A 26963-nucleotide genomic window follows, 5' to 3' on the forward strand; every position below is an offset into this window, starting at 1 on the left:
TTAAATTATGTAATACGCCTTTGCCCTTAGGTCGGAGTGGGTAGAGGTTGTAGCATTAACTTTACTTAGGGTCATTCGTAACAGGCCCGGGCCTGGTGTCATATGGGCCACTTGTTCGTATTGAGCGTTGTACGACTACGTCTATAAGTAAAACCGCGTCGAAGTTTGTATACCCTTGCAAGTTTTTTGTTACTCTTTCCTTACCAATGGTCTTCAAAGTGGAAAAACGCTTTAAAGGGTTTTTTTGAAGTCTGATGTTTGCGACATCAGACAAATATCAACAGACAAACACATCGATTAATAATTTACTTAGCTTCGCCTTTGTTTATATTAACCCTTAGAAGTGAGCATCTTTCGAATCATCTTGGTGTACATCAAACTCCTCACGATCGTAGACACACTCTTTCTCTCCCCTTTCGACCCAAATCTGAAGTTAGTCAAGTTAGTTTCAGTTTAAATTTTTTTTTTTTTACGTTTTTTTTACATTGCTCAAGTGTGATTAATAATTTTTTTTCAAAAGAAAAGAAAAATGTTGATGATGGCTTCTGGTGAATTCTTAATAGAAACGACGTTTGATCTTCTTCGTCAATTTTATTTTGGGGAAAGTAGCCTCACGAACCATGACTGGAATACGCGAGATCTGATCGTCCATGGAGTTGCTCGACTTGCCCTTCGCATCAAAGAAATCAAAATCAGTCTTCATTTTAGCAAAGGTCGACTTGGTTGTGGTATCCGACAGAGTCTCCCATTCGGTGTCGTCCAGCTGCTCCTCCGACTGTGGCGCATCGTTGTGAATGCACATTGAAAAGTGCTTCTCCTTCAATGAGACTGAAGTCTGGGCCGAAATCGTGCGTTGATTTCCGGCCGATGCGGCATCCTGGTTCTCGTCAAGTTCCACTACGGACATACTGTTCATCTGGAACCAGAAGCTCCTCCCTTTGTTGATTTGCTTCCCTGTCTGCAACAAATAACAAATTTGTGTCATCCCTCTCTGTCTCTCTCGCTCGCTCTCGCTCTCTCTCTCTCTCTCTCTCTCTCGGTGACCGAGAGCACTTTGCACTTACCCACTGCGTATATATCTCAAAGACGATCCAGGCAAATACGAATCCGAATACGAATATGTATCCGAATACGTACCGAGTCGTCTCGCCATCAAAGTGTGCTAGTCCGAACCAGCATTTCTCCAGGATATCCTCAGCTTTTTCAGTAAAGGACTCCCACCGCGGTTTCGGTTCTGACTCCACAGCGCTTCGAAAAACTGAGAAAAGGTTAAACATTTTATAAAATATATATTTTAGTTTGTCTTTTTCCGATTTTTCTCTGCTGGTTCCTTAACTTAGAATGAATATTTTTTTCTGGCATGCCTTGGGGTAAACACTTTTTGGTCATACACCAGCCTACTTGGATGATGTTTGGTTTTTTTTCGGTTTTAAAATTGTTTTTTCCCTCTAGTCATCCGCCTACTTGAACAGATGCAGACACACATTATTGACGCTCATGAATAGAGAGAGATCCGACGGATCAAAATTATACAGAGTTGGTCCCATGATCCATGAGGTGGTCCATGCAGGGAAGGGCAACTCCTGGCCCAATCCTGTCTATTAAGGGTGGAATCCGTATGTACTTATTGGACAAGATCAAAAATATCGACAGACAATATAGCTTTGTTTTTGTTTATATTATATATATATTTTTATACCCTTGCAAAAAGGGTTTATTAATTTTGGTCAGAAGTGTGCAACGCATAGAAGAAAGCATTTCCGACCATTCAAAGTATATATATTCTGGATCAGAGTCACCGTTTTTCGTCGTAATCCTATGGGTGCTATAAGATATAGTCACCCAATCTTGATCAAATTTGGCACAGTCGTTTATAAGCGTAATAACTCTCTAAAATTAAGTTTCACGATAATAACATAGAAAATAACGAAGTCACTGTTCGTGACTTTGGGGTTTGTATGGGAGCTATATGATATAGTGGTCCGATCCGGCTGAATCCGAGATATACAACCCCTGCAGTATATACAAACCAACGTGCAAAATTTCAGCTCTGTAGCTGTTACGGTCTAGGAGGAGTTTGCGTTGATCCAGACGGACGGACGGACGGACGGATATGGCTATTTGAATTCGTCTCATCGTGCTGATCAAGAATATATATACTTTGTATGGTCGGAGATGCTTCGTTCTATGCGTTGCACACTTCTGACCAAAATTAATATACCCTTTTTGCAAGGGTATAACAACAATATTCAAAACCAAATGAATCAATTGAGCGACTTCAAGTGAATGAGTGTCGAACTCAGTCGGACAACATTCAAATGAAACCAAACGAATTGAATGAGTTAGAAAGTAAAATACAATGAATTGCTATGATTCGAATCCCAATTCTGATTTTAAATTTAGTATGTACTTGTAGCTATGTGGGATTACTATATATTCGAACTAGTTTGGTCTGTGGCTCAACGGGGACCTACTCAGAGTATAATATTGTTAATATCGGGTTCAAACCCCCTAAAGAGATGAATTCTTTTTCCAGCAAGTGAAGCAATATCAAAACGTACAGCTGTGTTCACGAAAATAGAGTACCCTTAAGCGTTGACTTCAAAGTTGTTAAGTCTTATTAAAAATACCATATTTGCACCAATCTTTTTAAATTCATAATCTATATTTATATATAATAAAATTACTACCATTTTGGACTGAACAAAAAGCCTCCATTTTTAGAAATGAGCAAAATATTAAAGAAAAGGGCATTTTGAGCTGTTCATAAAAGTAAAATTTGTCGTTTCCAAATTATTTGAAACTTCAAATTCAGGTCACCTTTGGTTTCTAGGACTTAATACTTAATTTCTAACCACTTATTGACAATATTCGCTTGGCACCTGCGCCGCACCGAATCCTGCAAAGCTGAACTGGAATCTGCTACCATGTTTCTTGGATAACTTGCCAGTCTTAAGCTGTATTAGACTCTCTGACTGTTACCTCATACATTATCAACGGGTTACCAATCCAGCTACAGAGCTGGCCCTGGCATTACATCGATTCTTTGGAATTAAAATAACTTTTTCGAGATTGCTCCTATGTTTTGGGTCGTTGGACCGGTGTTATGTCCATATTATGGACGTTTATGTAGACATTTCTATCATTACTGCCATCAATCTTATGAATTCGACCAAGTCTAACATATGAGAAACAAGCCCAAATCATTCCCTATAGCCTAACCGTTGTTTGCGTTTGGTTTCGGTGGTAAATTCTGTATATTCTGGGCGACGTACCCTTTTAAGAACATGCACCACCAAACAAGACTACTGTCCGAGAATATTACCCACTTTGCAATTGGAAGATTCATATCACCAAAATACAAACGTGAGAGAGTGAGAGTTTCCTTCGACTTCGCCCTTTTATCTATTGTTTTATGAGTCTACTCCGACAAGTGACATCTATTACTGCCAGGATTAGATCATATTTGACTAAATTACGAGATGAAACGGCTATATCGAACAATGTGTCAGTCATCTGAAACCGTTTTTGCCCGTTTTACGCCACGTCTTTCGGGATGTTTTGGAAGGCGGGAGAGACTATCTACGCAGAACACTCAACTAAACCTTGAATAAATTTTTTTTGAGGTTTTATCTTGTTTTTCAAGGTTTTCGATCCACTCCGTACCCTATAATTATCTAACTAATTGCACTTACTTGGAAACTTTTTACTTGCTTTTTCGCAACTAAACGAAACATTACTATTTTTGTGAACAGCCAAATTTGTGGGGATAAGCAAAAAATGTGAAAAACGACCCAAAAATTAGTAAAAGTAACACAACTTTTCAGTTTTCCCATGCCTATATATCATTTAGCAAAACCAAACTCAGAAAACTGAATCTTTAAAAAGAAATATGTGAAAAATGTTTGAATTTTGAAATTACATTCACACTCATTCATTTGAAATTAATTCGAATGGATTCATTCGACTATCATCTTGCTATTTATTCATGCAGCTCTCTGGTGGGTATGACACACTGTGGAATATTAATAGAAAGGAATTTTAAACGAGCCTAGATCAAGTAAAGAGATTGACTTTTGAATGAAAGATTGATTTGTTTGATATGTTTTACAACCTTCAAATGACACGCGATGGTGTCACTCTTAGTGGCTTAGTTTAATGTATGTATATAGTACATATTTAACATAGAATTGAGTAGACATAATAATTTATATAAATCTCACATACATTTGACAAAATACACATAGTAAAATCTCTAGGAATATGAACTTATTCAGTTCACCTGCTTATGTTTAAGTAGGATAAATTTATCATACATATGTACATTGATAGGATAAGGTAGGATAGGTAAGAGGAGTGTGCAGCGCCTTTTTTTGTGTATATCTATACATAAATTTACATTAAAGACTTTTGGCTTAATTATCTAAACCTCCATGCCGCCATCGGAACGCTTGCCCTGACGTTGTAGTGCCTCCTCGGAGGTGAGTTTCGTTTTTTCGGTACGTGTATGCCAGACCAGAACGTCACGACACTGATTGGCCAACGGCTGCAGTTGCGCCCGTGTGGTCAGATGGCGAAGAATCTCCGATTCCTGATAGCCACGCTGCACATCGTAGGAGAAGACAGCCTGTGGGTTTTTAATGAACAAGTCCATGCTAATGGCAAAGGCGGCCATGTCAATGGGAAAAGGACGCTCTGGCCGCCAGGCGGCATTGAATCCAACCACCTCTGTTTTGGCTTCATTTAGCAGTGGTTTCTCCACCATTAGACCACCCACAAGACCAACGGGCCAGACGCCCACACGTCCGGGCTGGATTTTTGACATTTCGACAAACAATTCTACAGAATAGGAATTGTCATCGTCCATGAAGAACACAATCGCATGATCGTCATCAGCGGCATGACTGCGCAGCCAGGATAGCGCCAGATTACGTTGCTCAACACCGCGAGGTTTAATCCAATTGGGATCTTTTTCCTGCAGCTTGAACTCCGGTGGCGTCTTAATATTCAGTTGGGTAGAGCGTTTCTCTATACCCGCTCTATGCAAGAGATTCGTGACGAGGGGTGTGGTGACATTTGAATCCTCGACAATGATCCAATGGAGACTTGGCACCAACATAAATAAATGAGATAAGCTGCATGACAATGTATGTCCATACATGTGTGAGTTGTTTTGGATCAATTGGTTTTCCTCTCAATTCTACACTTACCGTGTCAGCTCAGCCTTCTGGGCTGGGCGCGAATATGTCGGCGTTATGGCATAGATTTTGGTCAACGTGTCCGCCTGTTGCTCGGCATAAAGAGCCTGAAGGTATTCTGGCCCCTGACAGGTGCGTTTTCCATTCCGATGGACCAACATTAGCACAATTATAAAGATAATGATGAGCATCAGGACTTGCCGAGGACGTATGCGTACCTCCGTCATCTTGATGCAAGTAATTGAAAAAAACACAAATTATTTATATCTTTAGCCACAGGTGCAGGCCCAATTCGGGTAAAACAAACAAAACGACTAATAAAACTTTCTGGCAACACTCGATATGGATAGGGTCGGCCCTTAGGACTATTACTTGTACCCTTACGACTATTACTCGCACCCTTAGGACTATTACAGATGGCGCGGAGTTTAAAATGGCTGAAAAAAGGCTAATTTTAAAACATTTTTTTCTGAAGTTTTAAGAAAAATCCACCTTTAATTATTTTATATTATTAGGGATAAAATTTATAGTATTTTAAATAAAATTCGATAATATCCGTTTTTGGTTAGTCGCTGTTGATACTTCTGCAAAAGGTTGCCGACTTTTTACCTGTCTTGATAAATTAAGACCACTTAATATTAGCCTTTATCCAATTGCAAATTAAATTTAAACTGCAATTCACAAAATTGACCGTTGGTAAACATTTTGCAGACTTCCTGAGCCTTGCGAAGGACTTTTAGTTAACTGTTTCAAATATTAAATAAACATTTCATGACTCTCAGTTTAATTACATATTTTCTATTCAGAGTGCAGACTATAATTAGCTAATAATTTGCCATCACAATGTGTCACCATGAGTTAACAATTTTGCACATCAAATGTTTATAAATTTGTTCCTGTTTGTTGTTGTTGTTGCTAAATATATAAATTTATTTATATATTGCAAGCGAACTTAAATCAAGGTTAGAAATGAACGAATTAAATTTTAATTATTTCATTTTAAGGACAAATATTATTATTTAATTTCAAGTTTACACTTTAGTTTACAGTTCCATAATGGTTAATGTGTACAAATAATGCATATATTTGGATCTAATCAAGTTTAAAATATGCCTTTTAATAATGTACCTAAATTTAAAGTGTTTCTAATTTAAAAGCTCGAATTTCAAACTTTAAACAAAAGTTGCTAACAATTTTTATGGACTTTGAAAATATTTTCACATATTGATGTTAATATCATAGAAGGAAATAAGAACATGCATCCCAATCCCACTATTAATCGGTGCACTAGAACTTAAGATTAAGTTTAGTTTAAGGATAAAATGAAATGAAAGTAAATGAAATGAAATGACTTTGGTCCACAATTTGAATGACTTTTCTCTCAGTGTCTGTTGGGGTCATTTGTAGGGGCTATCGTGTCGCCAGTTGCTTTGTCCAGTTGGACGCCGAACGCCATCTGTGTGGATGTGGATCTCTCGTAGGAAAACTGAATGAGAGGGCGGCGGGCAAATGGCCAACGGCGCGACAGATAATGATAATTGATGATAGATTTTTCATATAGATTACAGCCATTAGGGGTCAAAAACGAACATAAATCGGTGTTTATGAATTTTTGTTCCTTTTTGTTTTTAGTCAGTTTAATCTGTGCATGTATTTAGTTTTTTGTGTGTTTATGAAATTCCAAATTATTTGTAAGATAAGCTTAGATTTCTGCTGGAAGTTGGACTTGATGCTAATGCCACGGATCGTGTGCAAAAATATATTTCAAAATAAATGACAAAAAATTTGCACTAGACCCAAAACTGATTGCGAGACACCGAAACTGATTGATCACAAATTGTAATAGTTGCCCATTAGATTGTATTGTATTTAGTAAGTGTTTGTTCCTGTGTGTGTGTGTGTGTGTGTATTTAAACATCAGATATATGTGCTCTGTATGTACAATATATGCCATATACATACACACATACATACATATACATATAAGCACTTACTTGTAGGGGCAAAGTTATCAGCAGGACAGCCAAAGACGACAACAAAAATATTCCTATGACGACGATAGAGTACAACGAATAGGTATAGAAATATTATTATTATTTTTTTTTTTTTTTTTTTTGCTTATTTTTTGCACGCGTATTGGCTGTCCAGCTGCCTTAGTTCTTTAGACGAAACAACACGATTTATAGCTACTTTATAATGAGACTGGGTGGTTCGGTAATGGTTGGTAAAGTGCGGACAGGGAGGCCGGGTGGAGGGGTATTGATAGGAATATTGTTTTGATTAGACACCGATGCCGATGTCTTGATGCCAAAACCAAAACCCGATGTCAATTTCAATTTCGTCCAAGTACAAATACCCAGATGTATAATAGTACATCGGGTACACAGAACAAGTACCCGATCAAGTGGGCTGTTTAATAACTTTTCGCAATGTTCCACGAGAACGACAACTGTGTGGGAGGAGGAGAATGAGGTGGCGGAGAAGGAGGTTTAGATAGTGATCAATCCATTCAACAATCGATAAGCAGACGTCATAAAAAGAAAAAATGACCAATCGAATGATTAATGCCTATGAATTAAACACACAGACACACCCACACCCACACACACACACAGACACACCTTTAGTCTCGTCCACAATTCGAACAGTTGCCTAATTGATTTGGCACAGATATTTACAAACACTTGACTTTGGTTTTGATTTCTACCCAAAAATCACACCTCCTTTTCTCTTTAAAATGCCAAAGTGCATTTGACATAATATTATTTGCATGATTATAAGAAACAAACAGCTAAATCGACTATAAAACTAAAACACTAAACCAAATAAAATCCTAACAAGAATAGTTGGAAAACTTTTTAAATGGAATCCTTTGAGGGTCTAGAACTATTCGGTTGCTATTTATCCACTAATTATTCATATTTTTAGTCATATGATCGAACTTCCTCATATTTGCAATCAATAAATTTTCTTATCCGGGGCGTTAAAATTAAACAAGAAACTAACACCAGGGCAAGATAAGCCTTCGCCCCACTTCATATTGAGTGCGGTGAACTGTTTGATCCACCCCAGGCACAGTTGGTAACAAACAGCTGTTGGCTGAGGGCTCCATTCTGATCTGAAAAGTGGTCTAGATCTACATTTTCCTGTAACATATTTGAGATAAAATGAAAAAAGTCGCACCGACTTTGGTTTACTATGTACCAAGTACAACAAAATACTTCAAATGCAAAGAAAAGTCCATCCTGCTCGCTCTTGCACGCTCACAGGAGCTTCTTGGGCGGCCAACTTTTCTGATTTAAAGGAAAACGTGACTATCCGTGGATAGATTTTTATGAAATTCACTAGACTTATAGTTATTGATGGCAAATTGTAGTAAATTAAATTTCACAAAGATACCTTTTACATTGCGAATAGAAATCAAGCAAACGGAAGTGGGCTTGGCTAAAATTTGACTTCGTTTGCGTGCAAACTATATGAGTCTAAATGGACCGATCGACAGAAAGACATGGCTAGATTAACCTATTGACCTATTGACGACCATTTCGGCCTAGTGCTTGACGGTTCCACAGAAGCTAAGGATTTCCAAACAGTTTTGAAATATTTTTCAAACTATTTTCATTTTGTGCTCCCGAGATCCACGTGCAATATCAGATCTTTGACCAGGTTTCACATAAACGGGCATATATTACGCATACGCCTCGTGTGAGGCCACAATAAAAATACAAACACACACACTGAGAGAGGCGGAAAGAGGCAGAGACAAAGACAGAGAGAGAGAGTTAATACGAGTGTGTAGATTAAAGAGACACATTGCGAGAGGGAAAGAGAGAAAAAGAGAGTGTTGGCGGTGGGGAGGGGTAGGAGGAGGGAGACAACATTTATTTGGAGTCGACAAATCAACTTCAGACACTTTCAGTCAACAGCCAACGGGCGTTCGAGCCTCACGTCTCGTGGAGCGCGTTTAAAATTGAAATTACTTTAGTTTTCTACCTCCCCCACCCCCCACGCCGTTTAGTTTGATTTATTCATATTTATATAGATATTTTTATTTTGTTTTTTTGTTTTTTATTTTTCTGTTTTTGTATTTCTACGCCGCAATTCAATTCCGTTTTCAATTCCAAACAACAAAAAGAAAAATGCAATCGTCGCGACTTTTGTAGAATATTGAAAACGTTTCTATATATTGAGACAGACCGAGAAACAATCAAAGAAACAAAAATTTATTTCATTTTCAATTGGCGCCTATTGAACAGTGATAATGGAGGTCTACACATCGGACAGCTCCGATACGGATTCGCGTGAGCAGAAGACCATCGATTTCGGTCGCATGAATCTGGATTTGATTACGCTCGAGGATCACCTCAGTTCGCCGCACAAAGCCCTGGCCAAGTCGAAAAGTGACATCGAGACGCTGTTGCTCAATCACAATCGTTTGGTCGGCCTGCCCAGCATATTGCAACAGTTCACCAATCTAAAGATACTCGACCTTAGCTCCAATGCCTTGACTCAGCTCCCCGACGCCATTTGCCAATTGCCATTGGTCACTCTGATTGCCAAGAACAATCTGCTGACCAACTCTTCGCTGCCCAAATCGTTTATGACCAAACAGCAGACCGGCAACGGCAGCTCAACACTGAAGGAGCTAAATCTAAGTGGCAATCAGTTGACCCACTTTCCCGAGCAGGTCACAGAGATGCGGCAGCTCAAGTATCTGTATGTGGGCGGCAATAAGATCTCAAGCATATCCAAGGATATATGGAAAATGCAAGGGTAGGTACCACAATCGTTGGATCTATCTATCTATGTATCTATACACTGAACAAAATCACCTAGACGATATCACACTTTCACTTTTACACTCAACCCAAACTTTCCACAAACATGCGTTTGAATACTTAACAAATTTGTTGACCACCTCTAAAACTCTTTAGTCGTCTATTGTTTTTCTCTCTGTATGATTTGGAATAGTCGTCTGACAAGAGTTTTGCTTACTTAAGTGTTTCTCTGCTGGGTTGACATTGGCTTAGCCCACATATGCAATCCAACAACTTGTACCCTTGAGACTCCCGTTTGAGTATAATAGTTTAAAGAATTTCACAGAGACCACCAACCTTAGAATCTTCTAAAAAGTCTCTAGTGAAAGGTGAGAAGTGCAAGTGGTTAGGGGAAGTTTGGCCCTTCCGACTGTCCCCCTCCCGTCTGTCTGTATGTCTGTCTGTCTGTGTGTCTGTCTCTTTGCGTGTGTTGCTGTTGTCAAGCGTCTGCTCTTATTATATAGCAAGTGTTTTATAGAAAGAAAGAAAAATAACACTGATAACACACACGCACACAGAGAGACACAGTGCGCCAGGCCAGGCCAACCAAGTCCAGTCCAGGCTAGGCACTCTTTTAAGTGCCCTCTCGTTCAGTGGTGCTATAACAATACGTAAAAAACGAATCGAAATGAAACCAAATCTAACGAAAACAAGCACTCAAAAACAAACGATTTCTTGACTGGCCATAAAGATATGGACTTGTATTAATAGACATCATAAACAAAAGAAGCCAACAAAACGATAGCATTAAATTATTTAACTCTAAACAAATATGTATGTATGTATATAGGGGGAAAAGAGAGAGAGAGAGAGCAAATTCAAACAAAACAAAATTGAAATTGAAATTGAAATTAGTTATCAAAAATCCCGAAACGGACCCAACAAAACTAACAGACACACAAATATCCAGGGAGGCATTCAGGGGGAAGATACTTCCAAATCGGTTATAGCAATCGATACTCTTCTATTTTGTGAGGAAGGGGATTTCTTTTGGGTTTTTTTTTCTCGTTTTTTCTTTCGAATAAACTCAATAAAGTCTCATAAACTTGAACTAGAAATCTATTCACTATCTACTTGATTACATGGTTTTTGCAATGTGTGGAGAAGGAACCTTATAGACGTGTTTGAGTGGTATTAGAAGCGGGTTTTGAACTTTGAAAAACAACCTACATACATACATTCAAGTAGTATATATTTTGAGACATGTCGCATTAATCGTTATCACAAATTGTATTTCTGATTGATCTCTTTTTGCAGTCTTCATGTACTCTCGCTGGGTGGCAATCTTATCAACGAGGTCCCCGAGACGGTGGGCTCTTTGAGCCAGTTGCAAGCCCTGGTCCTATGCGATAACCTCATCGAGAATCTGCCCATGAGCATCGCAAGGCTGAAGAACCTCAAGTCGCTGCTGCTCCACAAGAATCGACTCAGGCACTTGCCCAAGGACATTGTGGCCCTCAAGAACCTAACCGAGCTCAGTCTGCGTGACAATCCGCTGGTGGTGCGTTTCGTTCAGGACATGGCTCTGAAGCCACCCACCCTGCTGGAGCTGGCCGGACGCATGGTCAAGGCCAGCGGCCAACGACCAGGACCCTATGACATCCCTCGCACCCTGGCCGAATATCTGAACAGCGCCAATTGCTGTGTCAATCCCAATTGCAAGGGCGTCTTCTTTGACAATCGTGTGGAGCACATCAAGTTTGTGGACTTCTGCGGCAAGTACCGTGTCCCATTGCTGCAGTATCTGTGCTCCTCCAAATGCATTGAGCCCGAGCAGACCGCATTGCGGGCCCCCAGCAGCAACAACGCCAGTGCCAGCAGCGGCTTCATGATGCGCAAAGTCCTGCTGGGCTAAGGCCTCGGGAGCGGCAAATGGAGCGCATGCAAAGCGGGTGCAACAACGCAACGTTTTGCCCGTGGAGCAGGCATGCAGCAATCGCTCGCTCGGAAATTTGGAAATAATACTAAATACACGGAACCAAACACGGCTGTGGCGTTGCGGCGGCAGGGCCGCCGTTCAGTGGAAACCATTGACTCTATCAACATGTTAACAAATTTGAATCGATTTGCTAATTATACATATTTTGTTTGTTTGTTATGCCTTATACCCTTATACCCAATTATATGCCAAAGAATTTGTCATTTTGTTTGATTTACCTACGATTTTGAAAATCTTGTTCAAAAATACACACACACACACACACGCACATGCCCCATCAAGATTGCATATCCTTAATAGGAACAATGGGTTAGGCTTACTTACTTTTATTCAGTCACTCAGTTTTTGAGCTGATGTATCCTGATTATCCTACAGATAGTAGCATCCGAGCCAAAAATCTATAGGAGAGAAGGAGAGCGAGAGCTAATCTTCTTGGCATTCATTTTCCAATCTAATTGTTACTTTTCAAATGCAAATGATGCTTTTTAAGCTTGACAACCAGAAGGAGTCACCAGAGTGGAAAGTCAATCTTCTGAAGAAGTTTATTTCATTGTCAGATTTACAGTATAACTCTGGTATTGTAAGATTTGACGCTAATTACTTATGATTCCCAACTAGTTTAAGCGTTGAGGTTATGGTTGGTCCTTTAATGTTCTGGAACCAAATAAAGTCGGCTGATAATAAAACTTTTAGTTAATTTTCAAAGTGGCGAACAATCCACTTTAATTGTTTAAAAATAAAAATGTTGTTGGTATTAAGTTTTTATTCGATTCTTTATTGAAATACACTTTCTGTTCCAGTTAATATTATTTTAAACACATTTTTATTAATGTAATATATTTGTTTTCGTTTCGTTTTGGTTTTGTTTTGCTTGTTTTTGTATTTTATTTTGTTGGATTTTAATAGTCAGTTTATCTTAATTCGAAAATGTTTTTAATTATTTGTTTGGTGTTGGATTTTTGTTTTATTTGTTTTTCTCTGTAGGCCCAAAATTAACTTTCAACTGGCCAATTTATTTGGCCAGTCAAAGGGCCGCCCATATTTATATATATATATACATATATGTATATTTGTATATATAATTTGTTTTTATCTCTTTGTTTTTTGCTTCTTTACTTAATTTTTAATACCTATGCGTTTTTAATTTAGTTATTTTCGCTTTTTTTCACTTTTTGCATGTACAAATATTATAAGTTAATTTAGTTTTTGTTTGTTTTTTTTTTTTTTTGGGAGGGGGATGAGATAGTGGGATGGTTTAGATTCCTTAGATGTTCATTTAGTTTGTCTAATGGTAATTAGTGGAGCACATAAAGATATAGAATATGTATCTGTATAGTTCTATGTATATACATTGGGGCGGTCCTTACTTATCCGACCCAAAGAGGAGGAAAGTCCACACAATCTGCATATATACATACATATTCCCTTGATCGAGACAGATGGAAATCAATTAAGCTGTCAATCAAATGAAAAGTCCTAAACTTAGCTTAGAGGAATATGGATCGAATGTACATATATTCTATATATATACATATTTCAAATCGGTAGAAAGCGACATTGGGCAGTTAATTTGTTATTTATCAAATATTATTTGAAACAATTACACAAATATATTTTAAACACCAAATAGTTATTGCTTTCAACTTTATAATTTAGACTTGAAAGGGGAAAATAAATGGCTTATCGTTTAGATCAAGCAAATATATGTATATATAGGTAGAGATTAGAAACTTTACAAAATAAATTAAAAAACAAAAAAAAAAAACAAGATAAGAACAATCCAAAAATAATAAAGATTTGCCAAATAAAAAAAATCTGTGTCTTGGGGGCAATGTACACAAATTTTGTTCCTATTGGTTTTTTATAGTACTTAGTTGAGGTCTCCCCCAATTAAACACAATTTAGCTAAAATTGGTTTTGCTATTGATTAAGCAATTAAAATAAGTTATTATTTAAAAATAAATTAATGTGATAAGAATCAAAATAAATGAGACAAAACTGGCGAAAACAATAAACCAAGAAATAAAAAACGAAACAAAACAACAAACGAAAGATTACTTTCCTCAATATTTATGGCCTTTGAGTGGGTAATGAAGATAAGAATTGCTTTCCATGCCAAAACAGTTGGAATTTTAATTTAAAATAAATGGGATATGGTATAAAGGACCGCTCTAATATATACATATATATATATATATATGTGTAGGTATACTTATAACGAATTACATCCCCAATTCACACACTCGCACACACCTATTTTACACACTTATGAGGCCTATGAATTATTTCAGTTTTCTTATGCCATAATTCTATGTTCTCTTATCGAATGGTTATAGTTTTTCACACACACCCACACATACGCACAAAAAAAATATACATACATACATGAATATATATAGATTTATATATATATATGTACATATCTGTGTGAATATTCATACAATATAGAGAGAGGATGAAGAACAAACCAACAACAAGTGCATAACCAGACGAAAAATGAATGTAGGATCCTTTTTTGTGTTTTGCTTCTTGGTTTCCTATTTGTTAATGTATTTGTGTATATCTAAACTTATCTTAGCCAACCCCATTTAATTTACTTAATGTTTTAAATACAATTAAACAAAGAAAACAACAAAATGCATACGTATGTAGTTGGCCAAGTAAAGAAAGGTAAAACCAAATAGTTGAATTGGTCTCTTTCCATATGTGACAAATTGAATGTTGGAAGGAATTTATGGTATAAATTTCAAAAACTTTGTTTCAACATTTACTATAATATATTACACACACACACACACACACACACACACACACACACATACATATATATCCACACACATAATTCTTTCTCTTTTTGGGGGGGTTTAATAGAAAGGAAATCCTTCTCTAGACATTTGTATATAGAAGTGTATTGTGTTTAGGCCAACTTCTGCAGAAATTGGCCAGGCAAAAGTACTCCAAAAACTGATAAAGATAGACATTTAGTAAAATTTAAATCAACTATTAATATATTGCCAAGTTAACTCATTTTCTTATTGAAACTATTTCTTTCAATTAAAAGAAAACAAAATATTAATATCATATGAATGAAAATCTGTTTTGTTTTGTTTTAAAAAGGACTTTGTTGCAATCTGCAAAGAATTTATCTAGAGAAAGTTTATTGTATTTGATGATAATGGAACGAAATTAAACTGTCCAAGCGCGACTATAAATAATTTTAGTTCTCAATGAATCCTATCTAAGCATACATATACAACATATTGATTTGTTAACTAAAATGAAACGAAATTTATATGTACCTATATAGCTTCACGTTAAGCCCAAATACAAAAAGCATGGCCAATCACACAGATGTATATATATACATATATATATATTACATTCGACATTCATTCTTAATGGCTTCTTCCTTTGTCTTGTCTAATTTTTTCACATATTTCTAACTCTTTTTTTTGTTTCTTGAAAATTTTGTGTGCAGTTGATTTATTTACGTTTTTTATGTTTCAAATGTACAACATAATATGTATATGTATGTGTGACATTGAAATTATGCTTTCACAGTGTGTAGTAGAACTTATAAATTTATGTAAATAGTTTGTTGTTGTTGCTGTCATTGTTGTTGGCCAACAACAAAGCAAGCGAGAACGAAATAAATCAAATCAAATCAAAAATTATACAGTATCGTAATAGCATAATATTTTTCATTTATTTTATATGTATGTCTATGTGTGTATGTATGCAAGTCGTTTGTAGGTGTGTATAAGGATTTTAGTTGTCTTGCGGTTTAATTTTTGTTTTGTTGATGCTACGCTACGAGTTGACTTAAGTTTCAGTTTCTTTTTCAGCTACTGTCCTGTTCTAGATACATATTTATATTCATATTTATCGGTTTAAACGGCGGCTTTTTCGTTACTCTTACTGCTGATGTGGCTGCTCCCTCTCGTCCTCATCCTTATTAGGCGTATTTATGGCTGATGGCCTTATAAGCTACACAAACATCGATCTCTTATATAATGTACTATAATTCTATGTGTATCTATATATATTTCTTTTTTGTTTTTACATATATCAAAGTGTTAAACGCAAATGTATCAAGTGTTTGTTTTGTTGGTTTCATTTCGATTTTGATTTAAATCGTCTTTTATATGTACATACGACATTTCTCTAAAAATCAGTTTTTGTTGTTTTCGGTTTTCGTTTTGCTTTTTTTTTTTTTTTTTTTTTTTTTTGGGTTGTGTTTGAATCGGGGTTAATGCTCTGATTTCTCTCCCTTCACTTTGAATTTTCAAATTTTTAGTTCGAGGATGTTGCCTATATACTAAACTTATGAAGAACAAACAAAAAAATATATGTATGTATATGTAGTTATCAATAATCATAAGTTATAAAGAATAATATAATAAAACGTTGCGTTTTAACAGCAACAACAACAACAGGAAAAAAAACATACAACTGATACTTGATGAGGGTCCAAATTTAATAATAATATATATATATATATACATATATATATATATATATATATATATTTGTTTTGTTTCTTGGAAATATCCTTTATACCTGAAGGGCAGTTTTAAAACTAGCATTTTCAGTTTAGTATTGTTCTTTTCTTTTTTATCTTGTTTCATAAAATCCTTAACAACTTGTTTTCTTTTTTTACACATTTGCCTTTTGGCTTATGTTTAGTTTTATTTTAGTTATAGATAGTATATAGTATATAGTTTAGGTTTTAGTTTAGTTCCACTTCTTTATTGATAATCATTTATTGACAATCTCGAATCGCTTTCCTCTTCTATGTATATATATTTTATAGCATAAAAGCGTATTGGCATTATCAAGTATACTGATGACCAGCACAACGGAAATCTAATATAATAGTTTTTGAACATATGCAAATGTATATAGAAATATACATAATACATATGTAGGAAAATTGAATGAAAGAGATTTTTTTTCCTTTGTTTTTGTTTCCTCTTTTCAAAATTAAATTTAAAAAAAAAAAAAAAAAAAAAAAACAATAGTGAGTGATAAAAGATAAAGTAAAATTTCGTGCAACACAAGAAAATAAGATAAGTGAACTTTTTTGATTGGCGTTTAATGTTGGATTTCTGGGATTAGAATTGGATGTTGTTTAGTGAGGCGGGAGGAGCGGTGGTGGTGGCTCGTCGTAGATGGTTATGCCTTCTAAGGCTCTGGCTCTGGATCCTCACTGTAAAAGGTCACATATTTGCTTTTGACTATGGCATTCCAGGCTAAGGAAAGAAATGAAAAACAAATTGAAGATTTAGTTGGATGAATGTTGCTCAACTGATAATATTTATAATGCTTACTGCTGGCTATGTAGTCAACTATCAGATCCGTATTGGTCATAACACCACTTTGTCGTGCTAATGCTACGGGCGGTGGCGGCAAATGCTCCTCATCTGGCAGAGATGTAGCTGATGCAGCACCTAGCTCCATTTTATTGAGATCTGGCATGAAGCTTAGTTCGTGCAAAGTCTCATCATCGTCATCGCCATCTTGGTAGGCCATATAAACGGGCAGAGTTGTCTTGTTGGCAGTGGCGGACGATTTGTTGACAGTTTTGGCCGGCAGAAGGAATTCTCCTGGCTCCTGGGAATTGCTGCGACTGCAGCTAGTGGAGCGTTTGACGGCATCGGCAGCGGCTGCAGCTCGAGCAGCGGCTATTATGGCCGCTTCAATATCATTGCAGGTTTCCAGTTGCTGCATGGACACAAGGACATCACTACTAGATGCCTTGCTAATGAAATTATTGACCGAAGTGTTGGCAATGATGCCGCTATCGTTGGACTGGTTGGCCAGTGATGAAACGCCGCCTCCTCCTCCACTTGCTCCACCGGCAATGGTGCGACCACCGCCAGCGACTCCGGCGGAGGCAGAGGATGATATCGAGGCTGATGACGACGAGTTCGAGGTGTTTGAGGACAACGTGGATGAGTTGTTGTTCGTTATGGCAGCTGCGTTGGCGGCATTCGGCGATGACTGCACCGCCTCACCTGAGATCGAAAGCATGTCCAGAGTGGAACTCATGTTCACCATGTCGGACGCTGCACCCGAATCATTTAGGACCAATTGATCACTGCTTAGATCTGTTGAAGATTCCTTTCCCAATTTCGGCGAGTGCTCTTTGCTCTCTGTCTCATCCACGTCTTCATCGGCAGCAACCACTTCCGTTTGGTCCTCACCACCCCCTAATAAGTTTATTCCTGTTATTTTCCTGATTCGAATGGAGGGATTCCTCAGTATTCTCGTGATCGTTGAACATTTTCAACTCATCTTCATTAAAGTCGCCAAAAATAAACTCATTGTGTGTCGCATCTCTATCATCTCTGTCGTTGAGTATAATAACTGCAGGCCGACCAGCTGCACTACTACTACCACTTGCTGTTAGTGAGGAACTACCAGCCAAACACCCCGAGGCTCCTGACGAGGCTGTGCCTCCTGCTCCGGTGCCTGCCAGTGCTGCTCCACCAAACTTTCCGCTGGTCTTCTTGGTGCGATCAGTCTGGGTGGCTGCTGTTGTTTTCATGGTAGCTGCAATTGGCGAACATGACGAGGATGTTGGGGACGACGATGAGGTTGACGCGGACGGGGACGACGACGAGGCTGACGACAATGTGACAGATGGTGAGGCATCCTCCTGACTAGGCTTGCTGCTGCTATTGTTGATGCTAAATGTCTTCTCCTTGGGCTTGGCCTTAAGCTTGGCTGAGGTAGATTTATCGGCCACTTGCTGCTTTGCTGCAGCGGCAAAATTATATGATGACGACGAGGAAGCAGAGGATGAAAAGGAATTATTATTGTTATTGTTGCTATTGTTGGTTATGGTAGTGTTGTTGTTGATGCTGCTGCTGGCCATAGCTACATTAGTGGTGCTATGACGCTTCACCGTCATCTCTAGAGCTGGATATTGTTGATCCAAATTGGTGCTATTGAAAGTATAGCTGACCTCATTTTCCACACTCTTTGACTTTTGCAAAGCTGGCGGAGATGAATACGATGATGAGGATAATGCTGACGCTGATGCAGATGAGAAGGAAATGCTACCTATAGCTGCTGCTGCTGCTGTCGGGAGCAATTCGGGTGATGCCATCTCAACGTCACTACTGCTACTTGCAGGTGTTGCATTCAAACTCTGCGAATAGCTTATGGATGCTGACGAAGTAACCGAAGTAGAACTGGGTGGGAGATGTGTAGCAGCTGCTGCTGCTCCCCCAGTCGTCCCCATCCCGGTTCCTGCCGGCATTGGCAAACCCGTTGTTAAGTTTAACGTATTAGCTACAGCACCAGCAGCAGCTCCAGGCAATTCGGGAAAATCTGGTCTCGTTTTGGCTTGCTTTGTGGATGATGACTTGGCACTACCACCACCGGTACCACCTCCACCACCGCCACTATTAAATAGATCGGTTGGCGAGGATTCAGTGTTGCTAGTGGTGCCACCACCACTATTAAGGGCTGCTTCCAGCCTCTTGCGGGCAATATCAGCATAGGAAATGGCAGCTGGTGGCGAATTGTAGTTATTATTGTTTTGTTTGGACTGACGTTGACCAGCCACCTGAGCGGAGGTAGAAGAGGAGGAGGTACTGCTGACAGCGTTTGCTCGGCTGGTCTTCTTTTTGCCCGTCTGTATCGGTAATGAATGGACCGAATCGAGATCACTGGAATCGGATTTTTCAGAGGGCGGCATCGATGATGTGGACTTACGTCTGGAGCTATCTTGGTGACCCGAGCTATTACTTGTCGTCGACTGACTCCCCTGGCCATGCGCATGCACACTGCCAGCAGAGGTGTGCGACGACCCTATCGATGTGGATTGATGTTTCTCCACAAACTGTCTCTCCATTTTGCTATGTGGCGGCGGCGGTGGTGGCAGCTGTTGATTGCCATAATGATTGGCATAATGCTGCTGCTGCTGGACACGATGAGACATCATGTTGGATGAGGCCGATTTGGTGATCGGCTGCATGCGCTGCAGATTGCCGCCTGTATGATGGGCAGCACCCACAGTAGCATCATCCATGGTGACGGCGCGTTGCTTCTTTGGTTTCTTCTTTTTGGTGACCACATGGAATTCCGCTGTCTCCGACAACACAGTATTCAAAGCATCCATTTCTGACATGCCAGCCAGTGCTGGGAATTCCAATGTGGAAATTTTGGGTGCAGGCGATGGCCAATCCATTTGGGTTTTCTGCTCCTTTTGCTGCTGATCACCCAAATATTGGAGCTCCTCAGTGCCCCAGGAGCGGCGCTCACTTTTACGTGGCTGAGCTCGCACTTGGACCGTTGCACTGGCTACCGTCTGCTGTTGCTGCGGCTGCGGTTGCACTCCTTGCTGCTCCTTGTTGCAGTTCCTATTTATATCCGCTACTGATGACGAGTTATGTTTCGAAGCGCCAGTGGCTGAGGTCGCTGAGGCCGTTGTACCGCTTCCGGTCTTCTTTTGGCGCATCATATCCGTGGTAGCTGCCTGATATTTGTTAAGGTCATCGACTTCCATTTTGGAGCAACTTCGCAACTCCACCAGCGAATTGCTTTTCTTCAGCTTGCTTTGTTTCTTGCGTTCCTTCTTCTTTTGCCCAGCGCTATTGTTCTTTTCATCGTTTTCGATATACTTGAGTAGCTGCTCGACAGGATCCGCACCGCGACAACCGGCAATAGTTTGCGTGTCAACCAAATACTGTATGGTATTACGCTCTTGTTGCGATTTCTTTTTGGACTTTAACTTGGTGGTGGTAATGGTGGTATTGGTGGCGTTTATGTTTGCAGTGCTACTGGTTTGAGTTGGTACAGCGCCGCCAAGTTGACTATTAATGGAGGCAGCCACAGCAGCAGCTGCCATGGCTGTTGTTGTGGTATTGGTGCCGGTGGACAATAAAGTGGAGACACTATTCTGTCGCTGAGTAGAGGACGATGATGGTGGATGAGCAGCTGCTACGGCAGAAGCAGTAGCTGAACCGGCCAAAGAACCGGAATTAGCTGCTGCTGCTGTCCCGCCAGCAGCTCCTCCCCCACTGTTGTGGTGATTAAGGCAGTAAACTGATTCGATTTCCCATTGGTTGATGCGGCAACACCATTTCCTGTTCCGCTGCCGGCGCCACCACCATAGCCATCACTCAAGGCATTGCCGTTCTCATCGAATTGGCGCTGCTTAAAATAAGAGCAGAGAGTGCGATATTATTACTACTGGCTGATGAAAAAAAATATCATTTTGCTTACCGATCCACTCTTAGCTGGTGCTGCTGCCCCTCCACTTATCATACGTCCAATTTTTGAAGCGCGTATATCCTCAACTGCCCCCTTTGGGGCAGTCCCAGATCCTTCTCCACCACCACCATTAACTGTTGTCGTGGTGTTGCTAGTGATTGATGATGATGCACCGCCTGTTGACACCGTCTTGTTGCTATCACCCTCTGTGGTACCCACACCATAGACCGAAGAGCATGCTGTATAATTATCATTGAACGATACATAGCCAGTATCCAATCTGTGCTTTTGATCATCCGTTGTCTGGGGATATGGCACGCATGCAGCAGCTCCTCCGCTAACATTAGCCGGCACAGCCGGATACTGCTGTTGTTGTTGTTGTTGTTGCTGCTGCATTTGTTGATTCTTGGCTGATAGCTCCAAGACGGAAAATTGCAAAGCGTCATCAATTAGGAACTCTTTAACTGTTGATGCATCCTTAGAAGACTCATTGAATGAATGCATCTGTTGATTTTGTTGTTGTTGTTGTTGTTGCTGCTGCTGCTTCTGCTGTTGTTCCTGCTGCTGCTTTTGCTGCTGAAGACCTTCAAGTATTTTGGCACCCAAAAGGGTCATTGAGTGCGTGTTAAATGATGATCCTGCCGCTGAAGCAGGATTTACTTTCTTCGTCTTGCGTATCTCGCGCAATTCCTGCAACTGAAACGAAGAAAAAGAATTCGAATAGAAGAAATTTTAAATCATTTTTCAACCAATCCAAAGACACAATAATCAATTGTAACTTGAATTGATTCGGATATAATCTAGTTATACCATAGAAATGATAATACCCATCCCGATATGAAATATTGTTTCAAATAAAACGCATTTCAAGACTACAACATAAGAGGAACAAAAAAGGATCATACATGAACTTTGAAATGAGATGTATGAATAAACTGTGCAATGGAATCAAAATAATTTGTGTGAATTTATTAACCCAAAATGGAATTGGCAAGTAGCCTTTTTTTGGTTTGATCCCATACCGTCTCCAAATCAGGACCGTTCGCTATATTCCAGAGTTTAGTGTCCGCACTAATATCCCATCGATTCATAAAGCTATCTTGTTGGGTACTAGTGGTGGAACCAGAGTCCATTATCGCCTCATCGTCCATATCGAATTGCGTTGCGGCTTCGGTTTCGGGTAGACTTAGGCAACTGCCCGTTCCAGCCGATGTTGATGTGGTGGGTGTCACCTCTCCGCCTACACCTCCGCTGCTGCTGCCGCCCAAAATATGCTTCAGTTTGGCTGGATCCATAATGGCGGTTGATTCAAATTGATTTACACTGCTGGGCAGGCTACCACCTTCACGTTGTCGCGCCGAAACAGTCGAATTTTTATTAATCCTTTTCGAGGCAGAAGAACAGGAGGCGGTGGATAAGGAGTTGGGTAGTTGGGAGTTGATGGACGATGAATTTTGGTTGTGCTGCTGCTGATGTTGACGTCGATTCATCGAGTTACGTCCTCCACTTAGCTGATAATCACAGTTGAAACAATGATTGGCCACCGCTGCCGCTGCTACCGCAGCTGCTACCGCCACCTGAGATGAGGTGGTGGCCAATTCACTACGATGTGTTGCTTCGACTAGATCCTGCAATGATCCGCCCTGTTTATGGCGATGCGAGCCAGAGGATCGGTGATTGGTATGATAGCCAAAACTACCAGCAGCACTGTTGGACGATCCTACTGATGTTGCTGCTGATGATACAAAAGAGGAAGAGGCGACAGCGACAGCGGCAGCTGCTGCGGCTGCGGCGGTGGACGATGAGTTTGTGTTGCGGGTGAGGCAGGTTTTGATGGCACGATACGAGTTCTCCTCGTCGTACTCAGCCTTTTTAAGCATTTGCTGATAATACAAGAAAATCAAACAAAAATTACACTTTAATTTATCAAAATAAGTTTACAAACAAAATGATAGGACCAAATGGTATTATGATCTACATACATACATACATATGTACATATCCCATAGTCGGTGGCTCAATGGAGACCTACTAAAACTACAATTCTGTTGTGCTCGAGTTCGAACCCCGACATAGGTGGAGTTTCCCCCCGATGAAGCAATACTGAAAGGTAGTTCCGTCGGGGATAATGGAAACGATTGTGGATAACGAATAATTTTTTTTTTTTTACATATGTACATATGTATGTATGTATGTACATGTGCGAATTGGAACTCAATAGATATCTTTTTTTTTTTTTTTTTTTGGTTTGATTCGGACCGACAGACTCATAGGGTACATAGGCACCTCTTGATGCATTTTTGCAACTTACCAAAAAGCGTTCGCTCTTGTTTTTTCTATCGCCAGGATTGCGATACCAATAGGCCTCCTCGAGTAGCTTCTTCAATGACGCATCGTCGAGATCATTGATCTCACTGTCCTCCCAGGAATCGTATTTTGTCTGCAATCGGCATATATATGTTTATGTATATAACCAAGTGCACAGGCAGTGACGGCAGGGCAGGTGGCCAAAAACAAGTAAAATTAAAGAAATTTTAGATAACACACCAGACGCAAGCGCAACACACAGAATAAAATTCGTGCTTAACCTCACAAGAAAAAAAAGGAGTATTCAAAAACAAAGATGCCGAAATGAATTCTTGGAGTGGGCCTTAATTTCTTCCTTTCGCACATGCACCGAAATTTTTTCATCAACAATTTTGTAAGATTAGACAAAAATAAAATAATAATTTGTTCAATTTTCCCGAATTAACGAAATGTTTTGTGCTCGATTTGATATCCAACTCGCGAATGTGTTGTAGCTTCTCTTCGTCTTCTTTTCGCATTTTCAGCTTTCACACACACATGCACTCTCTCTAACACACACACACATTTGCGTATGTTAATGATAGGAATAACGGTATATTTTGCCATGCCAGAGTGCAAGTGAAATGGCAATATTGCGTGAAAATATCGAAAAGCTAAACTACAGTAGCTATCTCGTTTTAACATTTATTTTTTTTGTCCCGCTCTGCATTTGAGTAATCGAATCCCGATTCTTTTGATTATGTTTTCACATTGGAGATTCTGTGCGTGTATGCATGTATATATGTACATGTGTGTACGTACGTACATACATATGTACATATGTACAAATAAATTAAACAATTAAAGTACAAACATTTGCAATTAAAGTAACTTTATCTGATACCATGTCTGCTTTATATATTTACATACATATATCAAAACTTTTGACTGGAATTGCATTACTTCAAACTGATAGATTTATTTACATTTGTATGTACATACATACATACATACATACATAGATGCATATGATGTATATACATATGTACATACATATGTACCTTTGTATAATCTTTTAGAGTATCGTTTGAAATATTTCAATAAACATTTTTGAAATCAGATCTTCAATCGAATACAACAACAAGAAGATGCTTACTTTGGATCGGATAAGAGTGCAAACTGTTTGCTTTTGATATGTATTTTGATATTGATTCGATTACATTTGATATCCATACTTTGCTTACCCTTGATCCTTCTTATTGTACAAGTGTTTCTAACTACTCGGTTAAAGTACAACCAATTTTAGATAGTTTCTACAGTTTTGATTAGTTTTTAGAATCGTGTGTGGTTTTAAAGTTCTGATATAAATCCAACTGATAAAAACACAAAACCACAAAAAAGAAACCAAAATTAACAACCAAAAGCAAAACCTTAAATAGAAACTATTTATCGTGGGAATACATTTATCGTTATGTATAAAGATAAGTTAACTTTTGGCTCAACCCCTCGCATTTACTACTTATTATTCACAATATCTTACCTTTTTCTTCTTCTGGCGCTTGCCGACATTCTGATCATCTTGGGTTTTACCTTTGGCTGTTGCTCCACCACTTGTATGGGTAGCCAATGGCGGTGACAATTTAAAATTGTGCACAGCAGCAGCGGGAGCAGACGAAGCAGCAGCAGCAGAAGACGTTGAAGACGAAGAAGTTGTTGAATTATTATTTGTTGCAACAAATATAAAAGGCGAGGGGGGATCATGAGATTTGGTATATTCATCTAATTTGCATGTAGATGATAGTGATGACGATGATGTTGATGATAACTTGGTCTCTTGCTGAATCTGTTTCAGTTTCGACTGTGTCTCGGCTGCATGCGACATCATTGTGTGCATTTGGTCGTTTGAATAGGGAGTTGGTGTTGTTTTTGTCGATGTTGTGGTCGTGGTGCTCTCATTCATTACGCCAGCGGCGATTGAGACAATGGGTGATGGGAATCGCTCCCGATCCCCTCCAGATGCATTCGCCAATGCTGCTGCTCCTGCTGATGCTGCTGCAGCTGCTTCTGATGTGTCTTCTGTAATGATTGGCGGCCTATCAATTTGTTCATTGTTGTTCATCTTTTTATTTTCGTTTTTGTTGATTAAATGCTAAAACATATTTTAAGAACAAAACGCACAAAAAAAAGAAAAATGCTAATGTTAGTTAATGGATGAATATGAGAAATCACAGATTGTCGATGGCCCATCGGATTAACTCACTTAAAACCGTTTTTTTTTTTTTTTTTTTTTTTTTTTTTCTTTGCCGGTGGTGTCGAATTTTTAGGGAGACAGGCGGCCGCCTGGCCCGGGCCTGGGGGCCTGGCTACGAACGTAACAGCTGCTATTGCCTCCGCTGTTGCTAGTTGTCAGTGTATTTAATTATGGCAGTTGTCGTCGTCTCCTTGTCTATAGTTGTCCTTCCCAAAATTGATGACTTTGGCCAGTCGACGTTGTTTGGACTAAAATCGAAATCTACCATAAGCAAACTGATTTAATTACGATTGTTTTTCCAGCTACGATTGTGCTGCTTTGTCTGTCAATTCATTAATATACATAATTAGCCGAATGTCTGTGATTTTGTTTTTCATTTGCTTTTACTTTTAGCTTGACATTTCGTTAAAAAGATTTTTGCAAGCTGCGCAGTGTTGAAAAAGGCACAAATCTTAAAGGAGGGGGTGAAGGGTCTAACAATTCCAATAAAAAAATCAACCAAAAAACACAATGTCAGGGAGCCAATCTCAGCCGAATTAAAAAAGATTTAAAAATATTTTCATCATGACTTGAAATTTGCATTTGTTCTTTACGCAAAGGCAATTGTTTATAAATTGTTGCATGTGTTTATTAAGTTTATAAACTCATTGGCATCCCTGTTGACAGTTGTCAGTGGCAACACTAGAGCAAAACACGTCATTTTGCCACACAGTTTTTTTTTTTAGCAATACGCTTTTTTTAATATCGTATGTATGTATACATATGTATGTACAGGCCGTATGTCATTCATTTTTGTAAACATACATATACAGATGCTTACTATGCAGTTTTTCGTAGTGATTCTCGTTTGGTAATTTAATTTTTGTTTTTGTTACTGTCGAACACATTTGTTATTTTCGGTAATACATACGCAGCTGTATTAGCCCTACACACACACACACACAATCACACACACACGACATATACACCTATAGACGCACACACTACTCACAGAACTTAAATTCCTCGCACAGTGATTTGACTCGGATCTTCTCCTCTTACACTTAATGTGTAGGTGAAGTTAATATTAATAAGTTGCACATGATATATGCTTGTTTAATCAAAATTAAATTGTACATTGCATTGTATTTTTAGCAAGTTTTGTTTAATTTTTGCACAGCACATGAAAAAAATTCAAGAAAAGAACTCTGCTTGGAATTATTGTTGTCGCGGTTTACTAACACTGGTCATCAATAGAGATGGACAAT

General features: G+C 38.9%; 3 protein-coding genes across 3 annotated transcripts; 1 reads left to right on the plus strand and 2 right to left on the minus strand.

Moving 5' to 3' along the window:
- Window positions 1-4092: 4092 nt before the first annotated feature.
- GlcAT-I (Glucuronyltransferase I) lies at window positions 4093-5503 on the minus strand. Its single transcript, XM_068298477.1, has 2 exons — window positions 5211-5503; window positions 4093-5135 (listed from the first exon to the last, which is right to left on the minus strand). The coding sequence occupies exons 1-2, from the start codon at window positions 5423-5425 to the stop codon at window positions 4424-4426; spliced, it is 927 nt and encodes a 308-aa protein (XP_068154578.1). The 5' UTR covers window positions 5426-5503; the 3' UTR covers window positions 4093-4423.
- Window positions 5504-9126: 3623 nt separating this feature from the next.
- Window positions 9127-12171, plus strand: LOC137583583 (leucine-rich repeat-containing protein 58). The gene is made up of 2 exons (XM_068298669.1): window positions 9127-9971; window positions 11273-12171. Exons 1-2 carry the CDS (start codon window positions 9460-9462, stop codon window positions 11868-11870), a joined length of 1110 nt encoding a protein of 369 aa, XP_068154770.1. The 5' UTR covers window positions 9127-9459; the 3' UTR covers window positions 11871-12171.
- Window positions 12172-16675: 4504 nt separating this feature from the next.
- On the minus strand, window positions 16676-26922 carry tyf (twenty-four). Its single transcript, XM_068298285.1, is given in 10 exon segments — window positions 16676-17206; window positions 17285-18162; window positions 18164-20893; window positions 20974-21122; window positions 21192-21875; window positions 22202-23062; window positions 23491-23619; window positions 25006-25614; window positions 25726-25964; window positions 26708-26922. Coding segments are annotated over 8 exon segments (6078 nt in total). The 5' UTR covers window positions 25585-25614; window positions 25726-25964; window positions 26708-26922; the 3' UTR covers window positions 16676-17138.
- Window positions 26923-26963: the final 41 nt, after the last annotated feature.

Source organism: Drosophila tropicalis, unplaced genomic scaffold (assembly GCF_018151085.1).
Source record: "Drosophila tropicalis isolate 14030-0801.00 unplaced genomic scaffold, ASM1815108v1 contig_867, whole genome shotgun sequence".
NCBI classification, from domain to species: Eukaryota; Metazoa; Arthropoda; class Insecta; order Diptera; family Drosophilidae; genus Drosophila; species Drosophila tropicalis.

Coding starts and splice junctions, on each gene's coding strand:
- GlcAT-I (XM_068298477.1), bottom strand. CDS start 5,425: ATGACGGAGGTACGCATACGTCCTCGGCAAGTCCTGATGCTCATCATT. Junction 5,136..5,210: donor CAGAAGGCTGAGCTGACACG/GTAAGTGTAGAA, acceptor ATTGTCATGCAG/CTTATCTCATTTATTTATGT.
- LOC137583583 (XM_068298669.1), top strand. CDS start 9,460: ATGGAGGTCTACACATCGGACAGCTCCGATACGGATTCGCGTGAGCAG. Junction 9,972..11,272: donor GATATATGGAAAATGCAAGG/GTAGGTACCACA, acceptor CTCTTTTTGCAG/TCTTCATGTACTCTCGCTGG.